General features: G+C 34.8%; 1 protein-coding gene across 1 annotated transcript; it reads right to left on the reverse strand.

Annotated features, from left to right (window-relative positions):
• Positions 1-2,862: 2,862 nt before the first annotated feature.
• On the reverse strand, positions 2,863-21,261 carry LOC131857400 (uncharacterized). The gene is made up of 5 exons (XM_059209931.1): positions 21,114-21,261; positions 4,402-4,679; positions 3,824-4,144; positions 3,448-3,672; positions 2,863-3,150 (listed from the first exon to the last, which is right to left on the reverse strand). Exons 1-5 carry the CDS (start codon positions 21,259-21,261, stop codon positions 2,863-2,865), a joined length of 1,260 nt encoding a protein of 419 aa, XP_059065914.1.
• Between the last annotated feature and the right edge of the window lie 1,302 nt (positions 21,262-22,563).

Consider the following 22,563-nt stretch of genomic DNA (forward strand, 5'->3'; position numbering starts at 1 on the left):
CTCAAGTGTCCTAAGTCTAAAAAACTTTCAAACTTTGACAGATTGTCTCTCGCAATCCAACATGCATACGATTGATCTGTTTGAACCTATAGGGTCATCCAAGGCCCATCTACAATGAGCTATCTCAGTTTTTGAAGACTCGGAACCATTTTCACATGGTAGCATTTTTGCACTTGGTGTGAAAATCATCAAATGCATGCAATGCAAGGTTGCAAGATAGGTTAAATTTAAGTTTGTTTGTCATGGGCACAAACCAATAGCATGAGCACGTTTGAGTGGGTGGGTTTATGGTAGGCATGCTTCTGTTGTGCCTCATTGCTCACTCGAACATCCAGAGTCATACGGTAGGCATACGCATGTACTCATAAATAGTCATAAATTAGGTCATGTACTCATAAATAGTCATACAAAATTTCAAATATAATAAAAAATACAAAATACATCACAAAATTCCATTTATGCACAAATTTACATATACAAAATTTGCGTATACACAAATTTACATATATGGAAATTGACATATATTCAAAAATTTGCCTCTAAAAATGGACAAATCAGCTCTTGGCTATTTAAATATACAAAAAAATTATTTACAAATCAGCTCATGGGAATTTATATATACAAAAAATGAATATAGAATAATTCACTGACGATATATACAAAATTCTAAAATCATTCTACCCTGAACCATAGAATCATTGTAATGCTGCAACAATTGAACACTTGTAAATAACCCAAAATCAATCAAGTGAGCCTTTTGGATCAACTCTAACCCATATTGTGTCAAGTATTGCCTCATGGTCAGATTCACTAAATTCTTGTTATGAGGTCTACCATGATACTTAATCAATTGAATATTTGTTGCAACAAGGTTGGAGAAATGAAGAATATGTCTATGTGTTTCAAAGTCCTCAAACAACCAAACATCCAAATTCCTGATAGAGTATATACTAATCCATGTGCTTGTCATGACAACAAAGCCTATTGGGTCCTCAATTGATAAACTTATAAGGCACTGAGAGGGTAGGGTGAATCAGTGCAAGCAAAAACAATATGAATCTGATCACCAACTTAAACAACTTAAAACTTTACAAGCATAAGAGGAATATCACCACATAAGCTAATACCCAATAAAATAAACTCCACATGACGTAAGGTATTTATATGTGGAAACCCAAAAGGGAAAAACCACAGTGGGAGTTAGTACCCACAAGATTCACTATCTTCATAATACAAATCTTGACCAGTTAAGGTCTTACAAATATCCCATGTTAGGAGCAGACCCTATTAGAAGTCACCCAGTTAAGGGATTTGCTATGATAAGCCATATTAGGAGCTTTGACCTGTTAGGATCAACCTCGCGAGAGAATTTAAACTCAGATGTTGAGCTACCCTATTAGAGGATTTAAAAATTAAGGCATGTTAGGACCTACCTGGTTACAGGATTTTATTGCTGCAAACTGTTAGGAAAACAAAAGTCAAATGATATTCATGTAACACCTCTATGTCAAATAAGATCTGCTTAAGATCCTTAAAACTTCAAGAACACATCAATACGGAGCTTCACTAATCACCGCACAATCAAATTCGTATCCTTTGCTAATGATCTCTCACTCTTACCAACTCATAACTCATCACACTTTTTATAAACATCTCTTAGTCGGCTACAACCTTGGAACAATTTCCTAGGTTCAATGAATCTAGACAAACTTACATTACACGCTTTACTTAAGTTGCCCGCTGACATAAGAAACTAAAAACACAATAAAAATTGTACTAGTTTACTGATTTAAGTGACTTTATCACTACCGGTTAAGTGTTCATCCTGAATGTCTACTCTATACATCAAATCTCTCTTTTCTAGTTGAATCTACCAATGCAGTCATGGACATAGCTCCTAGTGCCTATTTTCATTACTCCTATAAAACCACATCATCCAACTCTCTATCGATCGCATGTACCAGTTGTTGGAAAGAAACTCTATTCCTAGTTTACCGGTTGAAGTCCTAATTACCGGTTCACTATTAAATTGTCTTATGTACCGGTTAAGTCTTACCGGCTGGTCTACAAGACTTAAATGACTACAAAAACATAGTTTTCATCAATGACAACATAAAACTTAGTCAGCAATCTCAATCTCTTCATCATATTACAACATCAATCCTTTACCAATTGCATATCATCACCAACAATCCTTACCGGTTGTTCATCAACTATGCCAACATTCTCCAAAACATCATCAAAAATGCCAACATTCTCCCCCTTTGGCATTGATGGCAATGCTTAGGAAAAATTTCATCAACTAAGTGTGCAATAAAAAAATTGACTCTACTCATGGCACATACTCCCCTTTAGTAATTGCATGCTATTACAAAAATTTAAATACTCATACTACTACTCCCCCATTACAATTACAACAAAATTTTGATTGACTAACTGACTCTTACAACTACTACTCCCCCTTTGACAATAATGACAAAGGAAAGTAAATACATGAAAGATAAATACATTTACATCAAAATTGCATAACATATATAGATATGAAAGTTTAAATGTCTTTTACAATGCACTTTTAGAAAAAGCATCACTAAAATGAGATTTCAACTACTTAAGATCATTGTGCCAGGTCTCCAAAATAGTGTCAGTTTTCTCCACATGTGTTCTAATATATTTAGCAAGCTCCTCCATGGTATCTATAGTGCTCATCTTTGGTGTTGCAAGAATAGCTTCAATTTTCTCATAAGCTCTCTGCAACATTTCCACCTTAGGTATCAACTGCATATGTAATTCCTGCAGGGATCTAATCCTCTTTACTTGTTCATTTTCATAAGCTTTTAGCTTCCACTAAATTTCTACAACAAATCATCCAAAATTTATTGCAGAGTCATTCAAGGGCTTAAATGACTCACATATAACATCAAGTTCTTTCTCAGCTTCCTCCTTTTTCTTCTTCAAGTCTTCACAAAATAAAGAAAATTTGGCCACAATAGAAAGGATCTTACCACTAGTTTCTAAAGCTTCTTTCAAATAGTCCTTATTCATAGTCAAAGCAACTTTACCTTTATCAATATCTTTCATTAACTGTTCAGTCTGTTGCTTCTTGTACTCCTTTTCAACACTCACATAGGTTGCATCTTCAAAATATTTCATCTGTTCACTGACATCAGTAACCAGTTGACCAAGTTTGTCAATTGGAGTAACAAAATTATCTATATCAGTCTCTATTAGGAGACTTGACAAAATCTCAACATCATTCTTTATTGTTTTTGCCTCCTTCTACTGCCTCTTCATTCTCTTCTTCTTTTCCCAGGATTGCATGGCTGTTGCAATCTCCATCAACTCAGTAGAACTCAGATTGTCCATATAAAGGGGTACTTTGATACTTATAGCATCATCATCATCTTCATCAATAATTTTCTTTTTAGAATCAAGTGACACAGGTGTCACTTTGGGCTTGCTATCCTCTGGTTTCTTCTCCTCTTCTCCTTTCTTTTCCTTTGTTTTCTCTTCTACCTCATCCTCTTGTTTTTCCTTTTCCTTCTCCTTGTCATTATCTTTCTCCTTTACTTCTTTATTGGCCTTTACTAGTGGCAATTGTGTATCAGCAGTTTGAGTTACTACTGGTGGCTCCTCTTCTTTCTTTTCTTCTTCATCTTCCTTCTCTTCCTGTCCCTATTCCTATTCATGTTTCTCAGACATTTGAACATCAACATCATGTACATTAGCATTATCAATTGTGTCAACATCATCATTTTTACTAGTATCATCATCATTTAGGGAAAACCACAGATTTAGTGTGTGTGTTCACCGGTTGATCATCTACCAGATCATCTCCCATCATAATTTCATCCAGCTCAAAGTCACTTATTTTCATACCTTCAGGAATATTTTCAGCCTTAGGCCACTCTAGTTCATCATTTACTTCCTCTTCATCAGGAATAAGAACCAGTATCTTCTTCAAAATTTTCTCAGTCTCTTCATGGACTGATTGGGTCTCTCCAATCAACAATCTAGTCAACCTCTTCTTTGACCTAAAGGATGATTTTGCCTTGGCTAAAATTTCTTCTAATTCCTCCTTAGTTGCTTTAGGTTGCAAGTTTTTTAGATCAAATTCAAAGTATTCTCTATCTTGCTTCATGGCTTCCTACCATCTAGCATTAATTTGATTATACAAAGAATTAGGGATTGTTCCTTGCAATTCAATAAGGGCCTTGTTGTATTTATTCATGCTATATACAACATCATCTTCAATTTCCCTTTTCTCCTTTTCATTCAAATGATTAAGCAATGTATTCAACCCTTTATAAACTCCATAATTTTTAATAGACATAATCATTTTCTCAAAAATGTACTATAATGTTTCCAATTTCTTTGAAGATTTCACAATTATTTACCACTGACCTTAGACCTTATACCACTAGCCCTTAGGGCTTTCTTCTCTCCTTCAAATTCAGTCTCTTCATCATCTACAACTATCGGTTTTTGTGCTTGTTGCTTTTTCCTTTTACCAATTGCTACTGGTGCATCACAAGGTTCTACTATCTTCCCTTTTCTCTTGAATTGTATCTTTGATGGTTTCTCCTTCTTTGTCTTTGTTGGATTATCTTTCTTTGCAACTTTCTCTTTTTGAGCTCTTGTTTTCATACCACTGGAGCTACCAATTGGAACACTTGATGCTCCTACATGTTGTGTAACATGGTTTTCTCTTGCTTCAATAATGGCTTCCTTTGTGAATCCTTCTTTCTCTACAAATGCCTCAACTTCTTTCCTTACTTTCTTTGTTATAACCGGTTTATTAAGTTCTGAGTGCACTTGTAGGGATTTCTCCTTGTAAGTGCCAAATCATTCAATAGTTGTGTCTACCGGTTGGGGAAAAAGATGATCAACATATGCAATCAAAATATCTTTGTCCACTTAATATCCCATGGGCATCACCCAAGTTGTCATGGGATCAGCTGCCTCTATCATGCATGTATCAGTGTCTATCATAAAACAAAGTGTTCTCATACTAGTTGACAACCTTTCTCAGTATTCTCTCCCTTGCATGCATTTTCTTTTGAAAATCTTTGAAATATCCCCATGTAATCTTGCTAAAATAATTTCCAAGCATTCTTATGGTGTTCTTCATTTGCATTAGTGTTGGAGTACCATCTATCTAGTGCACATCACTGATACCGAGGAAACAATTTTGAAAGTAAAAGAATAAACCAAGAATCAGTTGACCAAATTTAAACTTCAACCTCTTATCCTTCTTGATGGATTCTAGGTTCAACATAAGTTGACTCCTCAACGCCTCTAAAAGATCATAATCATTATCTTCCTTGATCAGCTTGTAGGCAGTATGAATGGCAAAAACAGGGATGTTGTTCCTCCTTCTGGAGTGATAAATCCGGTAACCGATTATCATAGAAGCATATTTAACTATCAGATCATTAATATTATTCACTGTCATTGTTCTTACATCCCATTTTGAACCTATCAAATTATCTACATCATCCTTAGGAGCAAATCTCAATATTGGAACCTCACCGATGGCACAAAATTTGGTGACTGCGTGAATAGCTTCTTTTGAGATTTTATGTGGTCTATCGAGCCAAATGAACTGGTCATGAATCCTAATAAGAACATATCTTAAAAGTTCATCATCAAAATCATCAATAGAGTTAAGGGCATGGTGAAACCATTTCTTGGTAACTCTCTTGTATTCATCCTTCAGCACACCATTCTTATCACACAACACTCTATATTGATAAAAAATAGCAGCAATACCCAAATCTTCAAATTTTCTATGATAAAATGATCTAACATCTTCAGCATGTAAGACACCATAAGGAACTCCGAATAGGGCTCCAGCGGGATCAGTTTCCTTAGACTTAAACAGGTGCCTTTTGAATTCAGGTCGAGGTCTATCGGTAACATCAACTAGATCTAGTGTGTCCATTCTCAAAGATTCAGGCTAGATAAACAAATAACAAGATAAATACCTTTCAATGCTTCCACACTAGGGTTCCAAACACTAAAAATGTTCACTCACCGATTACCGATCATAGATCACCTCAAATCTCTTCGAATCTATGTCAAATAGGTTAGATGCTACAAGCACAAGCTTGTCTCTGCTCTATTTTCTCTCTGAGTGCTCACAAGAATGCAATGTGACAAATGACATTCAAAAAGTTCCTTTTATTTGTCCATTATCTACTGCATTAAATTCTATTACCAATAAAACCCTAAAACTCTTTTAACATACTACCGGTTTCCAAAAATATAACATTTCTACCAGTTATGATCCAAAAGCACTTCATAACGTCAAAGAGTATCAAAATATATAGATCTGACTCACCGCACTTCATCCAGGGGTTTCTAAAAAGATTTGACAATAAGCTTTGTTGGCAAATGCACACTCCAATTAGAAATTGTAGGTGATTGAAGGTATTGTAATTGATGGCAACCTTACAATCCTATGGCATTGGAAGACATCGACATCGGTAGATAGTTCACCAACAGAAACCAAGAAGATTACTAGCACCCTAAGCCAACAAGATTTTTCTTATTGCATAATGTATTTAATTGTAATATCTTTTGTAAGCCGACATGGTATATTGTAATAAGACTCATATAAGTATGAGATCTTGTAGGAACATTTAGTATGAAATGGTTATAGATGGATATAATGAGCAAATGTTGAAGTAAGGTTTATGATTATTGCAAGAGCTTAAACCGGTACTGAATCTGGCATAGCAGATGCTTTTTGTAGCAGTACATCACTTTGGATTTCTATAATTCACTTTTGTAAGTCAGTGAGACTTCCTTTGTAATTGAGCAGTGAGCCTTCCTGCATGTGCAGGCACCACATTTTGTAAGTAATATTCACTTATTAACCAGTGAGCGAATATTGTGGGTCACAAATCCCACTGAGGTTTTTCCCCCACTGGGTTTCCTCACTAAAAATATTGTGTTATGGTGTGCTTTCTATGTTGTGTTTACTATTCTTATTTACTGCATTAATTCTTATTTACCAATACACTATTTTGGATTTCAATTCACTTAATAAATCAAGAAAATCCATTAACCGGTTAGATATTGATTCATCCCCCCTCTTAGTATCTTTGGAAATCCTAGCAATTGGTATCAGAGCCTGGTCCTCTATTTTCAAAATCCTAATAGCTTGAGGAAGATTCTGACACCGGTAGAGATGGAAAACTTGAGAAAGCAATTGGAAATGACTCTTTCAGATTATGATGCAAAAAAGTTAAAGAATATGAAACTTAAAGATGATCTAAAGATTGCACAGGAAATCATTCAAGGACTTCAAGAAAATATCACTATTGCTAGGAACAAAAGAAGATAACTTTCTGAGAAGATGCAGAGTGATGATGGTGAAAAAGACACTCTTAATGACCTTGTGAACAAATTGAGACAGGAAAACAGTACAATAAGGAATGAGATGCAAGATATGACTATGAGGTTTTGTAAAGACATTGAAGATAGAAAGAAGAATGAAGATGACTTGGTTAGAAGACTAAATGATGTTGGAAATGAAAACACAAGACTTAGTCATGAAAAGGATATGTTGAAGATAGATTTGATGCATACAAAAATGATAGAACTGAACTCTTGAGACAGAAGGGAATCTTGGAAAATGAGTTGGCTGCTGCAAATCAACACAAAGGGAAATTCAAGAAAAGTTCAGAGGAACTTGATAACATGCTAAAAAATTAGAAACCTGATGGAGATACAAATGGCCTTGGCTTTGAAGTTGGTGAAAGCTCTGGTACTGCAAACAATCATGATCACAGTAAACCTGTAAGACAACCTAATGCTTACAAATTCAATGGGAAACACTTTAACTGTAACAAGTATGGTCATAGAGAAAATCAGTATAGATCTAGAAACTATCAGAACACTAATGCACCCACCGATGAATGTTCTAAATGCAACAAAATTGGTCATAACTCAGAAAATTGCAGAATGAATATAAGATGTTATGTTTATGGAAGATTTGGACACTTATCTAATCAATGCAGAACACATAACAACATAGGATATGGAAAAGCTATTAAGAAAAACAATGTGACTTGTTATGCTTGTAACAAGATTGGACATATTGCAAAATTTTGTAGAAGTAAGGCATCACCGACAAATAACAAAGGACCCAGTTTGAAAGGTAAAGAGAAGGTTGAAGAAGTAAAGCAAGAATTTTCAAAACAATGGATTAGAAAGTCAGATCAGAATATTAATGAAGTTATTCCTTCACTGGTAGAACATAGTATCACTCCACTAGCAAGAGATTTTTCATCTAACTAAAAAGAAACCTTTTGGGGGTATGGCAACAAATTGAAAACTATGCTAATTTACCCTCGGCTGATAGTGAGAAGTTGAATTACTTCTTTACCGGTAGATGTGTTAAGTTTCACTTAACCGACATGCATTTAATGTGGTAGTTGAAGGAAATGACATTATAAAGCAAGTGTCTTTGGCTCTTTTTCATTCACCGAGCATTCAAATTTCCTTAGAGCGTGAAAATATCGAGCGAAGGCATCCATAGCGAGAAGTGAAGAAAATCATTCAAGCACTCATACCTAAAGGTAGATTAAGGTATTTATACAATGGCTTCCTCCTCTGCACCTGAATTCATTGCAAACCCTATAGTAATTGAAGTGATTAAATGCCTTAGGCCTGTATTTAAAATCATTCCCAAAATTGGGAAGAATGATGATACCCTAGGAGCATTTTCTAAAATACCCAAAGGAGTTACATATGCTGAGGATCCTAGAATTTACATACATTGTCATATTGAAGAACTAGGTGTTGATGAGATTATGAACATGTATAGGACCGTTATATGTGATGTTAATGGTAATGTAAAACCGAAACACAAGATAGTTGAAACCCTAGGTTTTGTGGACATATTTAGCATTCCTGATTTTACCAAGGATGTTATAAGGATTGTATTGAGTAGAGTACATGGGGAGTTCTTCTGGTTAGATTCCATTCATAAGATAACAAAAGAAGTAGTTAGGGTAGTGACAGGCTTACCTTCCAGTGGTAGCAAGCTTGATAAGACTAAAAAGGTTTCAAACGACATTGTAATGACCCTAGCTAGTGCAACCTATGACAAGAGATCCTTAAGAGTCAATGATGTAAAGGATATCAATGTAAGATTCATTAGCATGATTCTTGGATACAAGGCTACACATGCCAATAGATTAAACTTTTTTTCTAGTTTATGTATCAAGAGTGCTTATGACATGGTAAATAGTAATGCAAAGATTGACATATGTTAATGGTTAAAGGATGAACTAATAGACAATCTGAAGAAAATCAAAGGTGACAAGAAAGGCACATTCAAATTTGGCAACTTACTTGTATGTCTATTTCTATATATCACCAATGAAGTTCCCAGTATAGGTAGAAAAGAATTTGGATTTGACATACCGGTAGTAAAGCAACTTTTGGATATTCTAAATAACATGGGAGATGAAAGAGAGAAGAACATAAATGAATATTTTCAAGCACTGAAGGCTAGAATGAAAACTAGAGAAAGACTATCTCAATCCATAGTTGATAAATATCAGAAGGAGATATGTTTTGTCATAAAGAAGGATGAAATCTGGATGGAGGCAGTGGTTCCAAGGATAGTTTGGGTTATAGAGATGGGTTATGAGGCAGATGAGAGCATAATTGAAACTTATTCTAAATCCCTTCTAGAAGCCCCTAAAGAACCAACAGAAGAAGTATTTGGAAATGCAGAAACCATTGAAAGCAAAGTTCAATCACAGAAAAGAATAAAGAAAATAGAACAAACAATTAGAAAGGCAACAAGATAGGAAAAAGTAATTAAGGAAGATATATTGAATAAAATGGGTATTAAGGAGAGGAAGGAACACAACCGGAAGCACATCTTTCACAAGTTGCTACCTCCTTTGACAATGAAATACCAGCAAAATTCAAAAGGGTAGAAAGAAAAAGAAAACCTTCATCGGTACCCTCTCCTGCACCCAAGAGAACAAGACAGAAACAACAGGCAATTAGGTCTCCAGCAAAGAAGATGACACCTAAGAAGAAGAAGGAAAAACAAGTTATCCCTCCACTTGATAATCTTTTGAATGAGATAACTAAAGATGGTAATTTGTGAAATGTTAGCAAGTTGTATAATACATTTTTAGACAAGGAAAAGGAAAGTATAGAAAGCAGTGTTATCTTACACTTAGATATCTACAAGAAATTTTTGATAGAAGTTGTAGATGATCTACCTAGTGACTTGTACAAAAGGTTAGATGCAAAAAGGTTAGCAATTGTTGAACTAGACAAAAAGATAAAGATAGAGAAACTACTTGTAGTTCACTTAGTTGTTGGCATTACAATAAGTTTGTTGGAGATTGATGATATAATTGATAAAGGATGATTACTATCTTAATAATATTATTTTGTCATTGATGTCAAGCAATTGATTTTCTGATTCAATATGATGTTGCCATATCTCAAAGAGTATGTTTTGAATGAGTAAAGGTTTGATACTATTGTATTTTATCGAGCAAGGAGCTAGTCGGTAAACACCAAGGTTATCGGTATCGGTTAAAGAAGAAAGAAGTTACCGAGTGTCATCATCAAGAAAAGCTATCGAGACTATAACCGAGATGAATATAGAATGTCTACCAAGTAAAGTTCGGAATTAACTGAGTATCAACCAAGTAGTAACAGAATGCATTATTTGAATAAATACATTATTAAATGAAGGATGCCAATGAGTTGGAGATTTATAGAAAATTGGAATGTCGTGCAAGAAGTTTGTTAAGGATCAATGGCAATGAAAATTCAAGAGTTAGATCTACAACACAGATTGAATAGTCATAATCAAGCACAAGTACCAAGGAAGGAATACAAGTTCCAAGGCAAGATAAAACATTTTTCAGTTTGAAGGATTCAATGAACCTAGTCAAGTTTGAAGATTTGATGGCTAATATTAATCATGGGAAATGTGATTAAGGAGATTAGGCGGTTAGTAATTGCTTATAAATAAGGAAAATTTGATGAACAAAGAATGCAGGAAAATAGAAGAGCAATGATACTATAGAGGTGATTACCAAGTACAGAAGATTGAAGATCTGATTGAAGAACAGATTGAGAAGCCCATCAAGGAGGAAGATAAGTCTTATGACAAGATTATTTTGAGCAGATAGAGTCTACTTTAACATTTCAGATGTGAATTTGTAGATATATTTTATTACTGTTATTTATTTCTGTAAGTGACAGAAAATCTCTTAACCAAGTGGACCTAACAGTCTTATTTGTAAATCCTCTAGCAAGGTAACATTTTGAATGAGTGTTTGAAATCCTTTAACAAGGTCACTTCTAACAAAGTGCAAGATTCTGATAGATCTAAGGGAAATCCCTTGACCGGGTCACATCTAGCAATGTGTTTATGTAATCTTTAACAAGATTGGCTTTTAACCAAGCATACTCTAGAAGAGTATATTTTCTTTGTGGGTCCAAAATTCCACAATGGTTTTTCTCTATTTGGGTTTCCACATTAAATTTGGTGTTAAATGTGTTTTGATGTTTCAAGTTTATCAGTTTATAAGTTTGAATGATTTACAGTCATAGTTGCATATCAAGTAAGTTCTACCGAGGTTGAATCTGATGAATATGTTGAATTGTGAGTTTATCTAATTCACCCCCCCCTCTCATCTAACTAACAATTGGTATCATAGCTAGAACTCTGAAAGAAAAGTTTAAAGGAACTTGAGGAAAGATCCGAAGATGTATAAAAGGGATGCACCAAAGTTGAACAAGTCAAGTTTCTCCACATGGTAGAAAAGGATGAAGCTGCACTTATCAGGAATTGGAGAATATGCAACATATTATCTGGAGAATGATTACACTGTACCTAGCACCTACCCTATGACAATGGAAGAAATAAAGGCAAAGCAAGAACATATTCAAGCAATGATTGAAATAACATCAGCTTTGACCAACTCAGAGTTTAATGATCTAGAAGGTTGTAATGATGCCAAAGCTATGTGGAATAAGCTTATATTTGTGTATGGTGGTGATGAACATGTTCAAAGAGAAAAAGTAGATAGTCTAAGAGGACAACTTGAATCCATGAGAATGAATGAAGGTGAGAACATAATCTAATACAGTACAAGATTAAAGGAAACTATCAATCAAATCAAAGGATCGGGAGGAACTATTGAAGAAAAGGATGTAACAAGTAAGTTGCTGAGAACACTTCTACCTGCTTATGCCATTCGAGTCTCTACAATTAATGAATTAAGGTATGTACCAAACATGCCAGTCTCTTTGGATGCTACTATTGGTAAGCTACATGCTTTTGAGTTAACTAATTTTGATAACAGTGGGTCTTCAGTAAACAAAGTTGAATTTGCATTCAATTCTTTTCATCTTGGTGAATCTGATGATTACAATGATAGAATGTATAAGTATGTTGAAGGATATCATAGTGGAGCAAGTGAAAGATTTCACAAAAACATGGAACAAGTGCACAAACTATATGAGGAAATCAGAAAGCAAGAAGAGTTTGAAGCATTATTGGCCAGAAGGTTACCGAGAGGCAAAGGTAAGTATAAAGGAAAGTTACCTTTAAAATGTTTTAACTGTGATAAAATTGGACATATGGATTCTAACTGTCCTGACAAAGAATCTAGTGAAAAAAGAGAATACTGAGATGATAGATAGAAAGACAACCAATACAGAGGGCATCGAGACTTCAGAAGGAGAGATAGAAAGACATGCCTAGTAGCTGATGAGGAATCCAATGATGATAAATATGATGGGACTGAGACAGAGGAAGTTGTATATGTGGCTATCAAAGATGGATCAGATGAAGAAAGGTATGAAGAAAAAGCCTTAATATCACACATAAATAATAATGATTCTTGGATCATAGATAGTGGATGCTCACATCACATGACAGGTGATAAACACAAGTTTGTTAATTTAGAAGATTATGATGGAGGTTATGTAAGATTTGGTAATGTTGCACCATGTCTGGTGAAAGGTAAAGGACCTATCACACTTCTTGACAATGCTAAATGTGATGATGTATATTGGGTTGAAGGTCTGAAATACAATTTGTTGAGTGTAGCACAGCTAAACAATACAGGATACCAAATAAATTTCAGAAAGGAATTGTCAAAGTTCATGACAAACATGGAAAGTTGGCTGCTATCGGGACTCAAACAAGAGGTAATACATTTCATCTTGACTCAACTTGGAACAATTGTCTATATGCAAAAATAGAAGATACTTGGTTATGGCATAAAAGGTTTTGTCATGTAAATTTTGATAACCTAATCAAAATAAGTAAGAAGCACCGAGTAAGAGGTCTACCGAGCTTGGAAAAACTTGAGAATGCAATATGTCGAGGATGCCAGATGGGTAAGATGACAAAATCAAGCTTTACAAGTAAGTCTTACACTTCTAAAGGAATTTTAGATCTTGTGCACACTGATCTTTGTGGTCCTATGAAAGTTCAAAGTTATTATGGTGATAAATACTTTATATTATTTGTGGATGATTACTCAAGGATGATGTCAGTTAGGTTTTTAAAAGAAAAATCAGAAGCCTTTCAAATGTTCAAATGGTATAAGGCAAGAGTTGAAAATGAAACAAGAAGGCAGATGAAATGTCTAAGATCTTATAGAGGAGGAGAGTTCATTTCAGATGAATTTAACTTATTTTGCAATGATCATGGTATAAAGAGACTAGTATAAGCACTGAGAACACCATAGCAAAATGGGATAGCTAAAAGAAGAAATAGATCAATTGTAGATTGTGCCAGAAAATTGATGATAGAAAAGAGAGTACCTCAAACATTTTGGAGAGAAGCAATAAGCACTACAGTTTACACCCTGAACCGAGTACAACTGAAGAAAGGAACTATGAAGACACCATATGAAATCTGGTATGACAAGAAACCAAATGTAAGTTATTTTAAAATATTTGGAAGTAGATGTTATGTTCACAAAGATGACAAATGGAAAATTTGATCAGAAAAGTGAGGAAGGAACATTTCTTGGTTATTCCTCTAGGAGTAAAGCATTTAAATGTCTAATCAAATCATCTAATAAAATAGTGGAAAGTGCAAATGTGAAAATTGATGAATTTGTAGAAAGGAATGATGAAGGAAATTCCAAAGAACCAGAAGATTATGAAGAGTTTGTATATGTACAACCGAGAAGTCTTACCAATAAAGCCAATGAAGAAAATGAAGAAAATACTAAGTTACCGAGTGATGAAGAAGATCATACAAAGCCTATCAAGCCTATATTAGCAAAATATGTCAGAAGAAATCATGCATCAAGTCAGATTATAGGAGATAAGGATGATCTAGTGATGACAAGGAACAAACTGAGACAGAACACATGTCTGATATCTGAGTTTGAACTAAGGATAGTAAAAGAGGCATTAAGCAATGAAGATTGGGTGAATGCTATGACATAAGAGATTAAACAAATCTAGAAAAATGAAACATGGACACTGGTCCCAAGACCTAAAGAGAAAAATGTAATCGGCACAAAGTGGATTTTCAGAAATAAGCTAAATGAAAAAGGTGAGGTCATTCAGAATAAAGCAAGGCTAGTTTGCAAAGGTTGTGCTCAAGAAGAAGGAATAGACTATGGTGGGACTTTTGCATGGCAAGACTTGAGGGAGTAAGAACATTGTTGGCACATGCTGCTTACAAAAATTTCAAGGTATATCAAATGGATGTTAAATCTGCATTTTTGAATGGTATACTAGAAGAAGAAGTTTATATTGAATAGCCTGAAGGATTTATTGAAGAGAAGAATAAAGATCAGGAATGTAAGTTGAACAAAGCTTTATATGGCCTAAAGCAAGCGCCTAGAGAATGGTATGAAAGGTTGCACTCCTACTTAATTAGGATTGGATTTATAAGGACTAGTGAAAACAACAACATGTATATGAAGAATGATAAGGAGAATGGAATACTGATTTCAGCCATATTTGTTGATGATATTATTTTTTGTGGAAATGATTCTTTATGCAAGAACTTTGGAAATGAAATGTGCAAAGAATTTGAGATGTCATTAATTGGTGAAATAAAGTATTTTATAGGTTTACAGATACTTCAAATCAAAAATGGGATTTTCATTACTCAATCCAAGTATATAAAGGAAATCTTGAAGAAATTTGGAATGGAGGATTCTAAACCTATAAGTACTCCTATGACTACTAATTGTAAACTATCAAAGAATGATGAATCTACATCTGTTTATGAGACACTTTACCAATCTATGATTGGAAAGTTACAATATGTAGTTCACAGCAGGCCTGATATAGCACATGTAGTAGGTATAGCTGCAAGATTTTCTGCAGATCCCAAAGAAACCCATATGATAGCAATCAAGAGAATTTTCAGATACTTGAGAGGCACTGAAGATTATGGTTTACTATATAAAAAGAGGAATGATTTTGACTTAACAGTCTATACTAATGCTGATTGGGCAGGAAATATTGATGACAGTAAAAGAACAAGTGGTGGAGCTTTCTTTTTGGGAGAAAGACTAGTGAGTTGGCTTAGCAAGAAACAAGGATGCATTTCATAGTCAACAGATGAAGCTAAATATGTCATTGTAGCATTGAATTGTACCAATATAGCATGGATCAAACAACTGTTGGAAGGTATGAATGAGATAGTTACTGAGGCAGTAACTATATTTTGTGATAATACTAGTGCTATTAACATTTCAAAGAATCTGGTAATGCACTATAAGACAAAGCATATTTCTATAAAGTATCATTATCTAAGAGAAGAAGTTCAAGAAAAGAAAGTTGTGCTGGAATATGTTAGCACAAAGGAACAAATAGCAGACATCTTCACTAAGCCACTGCCAAGGGACACTTTTGAGTATCTTAGAAGTAAGTTAGGGGTCCTACCCCTATCTAGTACTCATTGACAGAGTTTGGTGAAAGCATCAATTCTATGACTCTACAGAATACTATTTGTGAGTTGATGCTGATTTACACACATTAGGAGGGTTTCTAAAGTTGTGTAGGAAATAGTGAATGAAGACAAGATGCTCTGACCGAGACTAAGATGATACATTTGTATATGTTTTAATAGCAAGGAAATTACTTCACAGGGGAAGTAATCATTGATTAGTTTTACTTTTGGCATTGTTGTCAAAGGGGGAGAAGACTAATGACAGGGGGAGAAAATTACAGGAGAAGTTTACAACTCAAGGATAATAGGAGAAGAATTATAGCAGTCTGAACCAATTAGAATAAATCAAAAGTTGGTATTGCCATCAATGCCAAAGGGGGAGATTGTTGGCATTACAATAAGCTTGTTGGAGATTGATGATATAATTGATAAAGGATGATTACTGTCTTAATAATATTATTTTGTCATTGATGTTAAGCAATTGATTTTCTAATTCAGTATGATGTTGCCATATCTTAAAGAGTATATTTTGAATGAGTAAAGGTTTGATACTGTTCTATTTTATTGAGCAAGGAGCTAGTCAGTAAACACCAAGGTTATCAGTATCGGTTAAAGAAGAAAGAAGTTACCAAGTGTCATTAGCAAGCAAAGCTACCGAGACTATAACCGAGATGAATATAGAATGTCTACCGAGTAAAGTTCAAAATTAACTAAGTATCAACCGAGCAGTAACAAAATGCATTGGATGAATAAATACATTATTAAATGAAGGATGCCAATGAGCTGGAGATTTATAGAAGATTGGAATGTCATACAAGAATTTTGTTAAGGATCAATGGAAATGAAAATTCAAGAGTTAGAACTACAACACAGATTGAATGGTCATAACTGAGCACAAGTACCAAGGAAGGAATACAAGTTCCAAGGCAAGATAAAATGCTTTTCAGTTCGAAGGATTCAATGAACCTAGTCAAGTTTGAAGATCTAATGGATAATATTAATCATGGGAAATGTGATTAATGAGATTAAGTGGTTAGGAATTGCTTATAAATAAGGAAAAGTTGATGAACAAAGAATGCAAGCAAATAGAAGAGCAGTGATACTGCAGAGGTGATTACCAAGTACAGAAGATTAAAGATTTGATTGAAGAACAGATTGAGAAGCCTAGTAAGGAGGAAGATAAGTCTTATGACAAGATTATTTTGAGCACATAGAGGCTTCTTTAACATTTCAGATGTGAAGTTGCAGATATATTTTATTACTATTATTTATTTATGTAAGTGACAGGAAATCTCTTAACTGAGTGGACCTAACAGTCTTATTTGTAAATCCTCTAGCAAGGTAACATTTTGAATGAGTGTTTGAAATCCTTTGACAAGGTCACTTCTAACAAAGTGCAAGATTTTGATAGATCTGAGGGAAATCCCTTGACCGGGTCACATCTAGCAATGTGTTTATGTAATCTTTAACAGGATTGGCTTTTAACTGATCATACTCTAGAAGAGTATATTTTCTTAGTGGGTCCAAAATCCCACAGTGGTTTTTCCCTATTTGGGTTTCCACGTTAAATCTGGTGTTAAAATTTTTTTGATGTTTCAAGTTTATCAGTTTATAAGTTTGAATGATTTACAGTCATAGTTGCATATCAAGTAAGTTCTACCGAGGTTGAATATGATGAATATGTTGAATTGTGAGTTTATCTGATTCACCCCCCCTCTAATCTAACTAACACTAGTAAGATCAGCTGAAGAGATTGATTAACTGATAAGTGAGGCTAACTGAACTGTATTTTCCACTGGTCACCGGCATGTAGCATTAATGGCTGGCAGAGTAAGTGAGATATCAGAAGAAACCGTAGACAAATGGGATATCTTCTTTGTTGAGAAGGAAAAACAAGAAGAGCTTAAATGACCAAAGGCTTTCAAAGTCTATCAAAAGGACAACGATAAAGGTAAAGGTAAGGTAGGTGGTCCTCCGAGCATAAAAATAACAGATAACTTGCCCCCACCTCCTTTTGATACTCCACCGATTGTAAATATTGATACACCACTGATAACAAAAAATGTGGAAAGTATGGAGACAACACATGAAAAAACCAATCCTGATTCATAGGTGTTGTATAAAATGAATATTGACACACAAGAAGTCAACATTGTGGTTGATAAGGAAACAACTAAGAAGAGAGATGTGGCAACTGAGCCACCAGCAAAAAATATTGCAGTTGAGACAAATATTGAGGATATAGTTTGAAACATTGAGATTGGGATTGAAACTCACACTAAAAAATCAACTGATACCCTGGATACTGGAAGGACATGTACCACTGATGTACATACTAAAAAACCTACTAAGCAATCGGCAAATGATAACACTGATAAATCTATTGAGATACCGACAGTAGACAGTTCAAAGGTAAATACAGAGAAACTGGTAGAAAACATTGAGACACAATAAGAAAAACCAGCAGTGGAAAGCTCAAAGAAATAGATAGAGGTACACATTACAAAACCGGAAGAGAAAAAGATTGAAGAAAAGGTTCAGACAGAGACTGTGCCACCGACATCAGCTGAGAAACCTAGACCCTTGTTAGTAGATATGCAGACTGAAACTGACCTACTAGAGGTCACTACAAGCAAAGAGGTTACTCACACTGGTGGATTACAAATTGTTAAGGCAGTCAGACAGTCATCTGGTTCCTCCTTAACAGAATTTAGATCGACAAATGTAACAGAGGTATTGTTGGATTCTATTAAGAAAATAACTGATTGCAATGCAATTGCATACAAGGCAATTGATGACACCATTCCAATTTTGAAGATGATTGCACCCAAGTGTAATATAGAAAATAATGATTCTTTAAGCCAAATAGACACATTGTCTAAGTACATAACCGACAATCTACTAACAATTGATCATATCAATGAGGAGACTTTTAGTGAGAAAATGAATAAAGGGAAAGAAAAATTCTTTGAGTCAGTAAAGAAGTGCAAGGAACATGTTGACGCATTATTACCGGCACGAGGCAAGACAATTATGGACTTCAAGAAGTTGTATAGAGATTCATGCAAGACTAACTTTTTGACAGAGGATATAGATAAAAAGATCAGCAAAGCTCAAAAGGAAATAAATGACATTGCTGATAATATAATAGGTTCATCTATACCCTTATCAGTAATAGAACAGGAAATTGCAAGCTTTGAAGAGAAAATTGAAAAACTTGAAAAAGATAAGGAGAGATTAAAGTTTAAGGCTAAGGAACTCAAATGCAGAAGAGATCCAAAACTAGACATCCTCATCTCTTTGAGAGAAGAGATTTTTGAGGCTCTTGTTCCAGGACTTAAGACATCGGAAGAGAAAATGCACATATTCACCGGTACCATCCAAAGGACAGAAGCAGCTTTGAAGGAAAGTGAGAGGTTCACTAACAACCTAAATTTGGCATTAGTGGATCTATTTCAGATTGTAACCCACTGGTTACAGGGATCAAGATAGAAACTACACTCAATTGACATTAATTGACAGCCTTTGTCATTGATGCCAAAGGGGGAGTAGTAGGATGAGAAAAATGAATGACAGAAGACATCATCTGCTCAGGGGGAGCACACAGTTTTGGTAAGATTTTTGGACAGCACATTTTGGATACAATTTTGGCTTTTTCTCATGAATGTCGCCATCAATGTCGAAGGGGAGATTGTTAGCAAATGCACACTCCAATGAGAAATTGTAGGTGATTGAAGGTATTTTCATTGATGGAAACCTTACAATCCTATGGCACTGGCAGACACTGGCACCGGCAGATAGTTCACCGGCAGCGACCAAGAAGATTATCGACACCCTAAGCCAACAAGATTTTGTTTATTGTATAATGTATTTAATTGTAATATCTTTTGTAAGCCGACATGGCATATTGTAATAAGACTCATATAAGTATGAGATCTTGTAGGAACATTTAGTATGAAATGGTTATAGATGGATATAATGAGCAAATGTTGAACTAAGGTTTATGATTATTGCAAGAGCTTAAACTAGTACTGAATCTGGCATAGCAGATGCTTTTTGTAGCAGTACATCACTTTGGATTTCTATAATCCACTTTTGTAAGTCAGTGAGACTTCCTTTGTAATTGAGCAGTGAGCTCTAGGCAATGAGCCTTCCTGCATATGTAGACACCACATTTTGTAAGTAATATTCACTTATTGGCTAGTGAGAAAATATTGTGGGTCACAAATCCCACCAAGGTTTTTCCTCCACCAAGTTTCCTCGCCAAAAATATTGTGTTATGGTGTGCTTTCTATGTTGTGTTTACTGTTCTTATTTACTGCATTAATTCTTGTTTACCAGTACACTGTTTTGGATTGCAATTCACTTAATAAATCAATAAAATCCATTAACCGGTTAGATACTGATTCACCCCCCCCCCTCTTAGTATCTTTGGGAATCCTAACAATCTCTCCCCAAGTTGTACAAACAACTCAGTTTACTGGTGAAGGGTTCTCCATACTAGGTGAAGAATGGGACACCTCTGATGGTTTCTCATCACTCTTCTTTCTCTAGATTTTGTTCATTTCATCTCTAGTTTCCTCCACATCAACTTTCTTCTTCCCTTTTCGGTCAATGGATTGATTTATCGATTGATTTATCTTTGCTCTACAAAACTTTGCAATGTGTCTCGGTTGATGACAATGATAACAAGCCATACCAGATGCTCTCCAAGGTCCTACATTTCCTCTACCAGTCCTTCTGCAATTCATAGCCAGATGTCTATATTTAATATAGATTGTGCAAAGCACATTATTTCTCTTTTCCATCTCATAGGGGATAGACTGGTTAGCATAGGGTCTCTGCCAATGTGTATTTCTCTAGTCATTAAAATTTATTCTTCAATCACCACTAGATCTCTGATTCATGTGAGGTGTTGGATTATTTGCTCCATACCTACATTCAATAGATCTATGCCCATACATTTTGCATGTGTAACAATATCCATTAAATTTTCTAGGCACATTTCTTTGATAAGTATTATAACCAGTATCAACATTTGTTTTGCTTCTACAAACATTAACAATATGTTGTGGTTTATGACAATTAAAACATACAGGCTTATAGGATTTCTTATCAGTGGATCTCTGAATCTTGGGTGAAAATTTACCTTCATGCATGTTGTCCTTAGTACCAGAAGACTCACCTTTCTCATATGATGTATAACCCAATTTAGTAGTGTCACCTTTTATCCTCTGAGATTGAATCTGTTCATCAAGCATGGTAGAACTTTTGTTAAACTTTGCAAGTTTTTCATTTATATCAGCAAGTTCTTTTGTAAGATATTCATTCATTTTCATAAGGATCTCTCTAAGAGACATTGCCATATCAAGATCAACCTTTATCTCTTCTTTTTCTTCTTTCTCCTCATGCCAATAAGCATACATGGTACTGAGTTCCTGATTTAACTTAAAGATCTAATGTTCTTTCTCTCTAACCTTGTCTTCTATTCTCCTTCTCGCTCCAAGTTCTTGACTCATTCAGATTGTTAGGGCTTCTAGCTCTCTCCTTAGGTTAGACTTCTCATCATTCAACTTTTCAAATTCATTAACCAATGCATCCATGTTTGTTTCATCAGAAGAGTTATTTTCAGTAAATTCCATCAATTGTTCAGCTAGCTCTCTTCTCTTAGCAAGTGAAGCCTTAAACTTTTCTCTCAATGTTTCTAATGCTTCCTCATCTTTTGCAAGTCTAATAGACATCTCTATAGCTCAATCCTTCCCCCATCTCTATATTAGGGATCCTTCCCAAGCGATTAAGCCTCAAGAAGTTAGGCTCTGATATTAATTGATAAAGTTATAAGGCACTGAGAGGGGGGGTGAATCAGTGAAAGAAAAAACAATATGAATCTAATCACCAACTTAAACAACTTAAAACTTAACAAGCATAAGAGGAATATCACCACATAAGCTAATACCCAATAAAATAAACTCCACATAACACAAGAGATTTATACATGGAAATCCAAAAGGGAAAACCATGGTGGGAGTTAGTACCCACAAGATTCACTATCTGCAAAATAGAAATATTGAACGGTTAAGGTCTTACAAATATGCCCTATTAGGAGAAGACCTTGTTAGGAGTCACTTGGTTAAGGGATTTTCTATGATGAGCCCTGTTAGGAGATTTGACTTGTTAGGATCAACCTCACAAGAGGATTTAAACTTAGATGTTGAGCTGCCTTGTTAGAGGATTTACAAATAAGGCCCATTAGGACCTACCCAGTTAGGGGATTTAACTACTGCAAACTGTTAGGAAAACAAAAATCAAATGATCTTCATGTAACACCTCTGTGTATGATAAGATCTATTTCAGATCCTCAAAACTTCAGCAACACATCAATACAGAGCTTCACTAATCACCACACAATCAAATTTGTATCCTTTGCTAATGATCTCTCACTCTTATCGACTCATAACTCATCACACTTTTTATAAACATCTCTTAGTCGTCTACAACCTTGGAACAATTTCATAGGTTCAATGAATCTAGACAAACTTACATTACACTCTACTTATGTCAGCCACTGACATAAGAAACTAAAAAATACAACAAAAACTGTATCGGTTTGCTGATTTAAGTGACTTTATCACTAC

This window comes from Cryptomeria japonica, chromosome 1 (genome assembly GCF_030272615.1).
Source record: "Cryptomeria japonica chromosome 1, Sugi_1.0, whole genome shotgun sequence".
In the NCBI taxonomy this organism is placed as follows: domain Eukaryota; kingdom Viridiplantae; phylum Streptophyta; class Pinopsida; order Cupressales; family Cupressaceae; genus Cryptomeria; species Cryptomeria japonica.

What these genes read in the sequence shown, in the direction of transcription:
- LOC131857400 (XM_059209931.1), bottom strand. Translation starts at nt 21,261, where the DNA reads ATGAATGAATATCTTACAAAAGAACTTGCTGATATAAATGAAAAACTT. An exon ending in TTATACATCATATGAGAAAG is followed by an intron (nt 4,680 to 21,113) that starts GTGAGTCTTCTG and finishes CACAACATGTAG; the next exon opens with GAGCATCAAGTGTTCCAATT. An exon ending in TTATGATGGGAGATGATCTG is followed by an intron (nt 3,673 to 3,823) that starts GTAGATGATCAA and finishes GAATAGGAATAG; the next exon opens with GGACAGGAAGAGAAGGAAGA.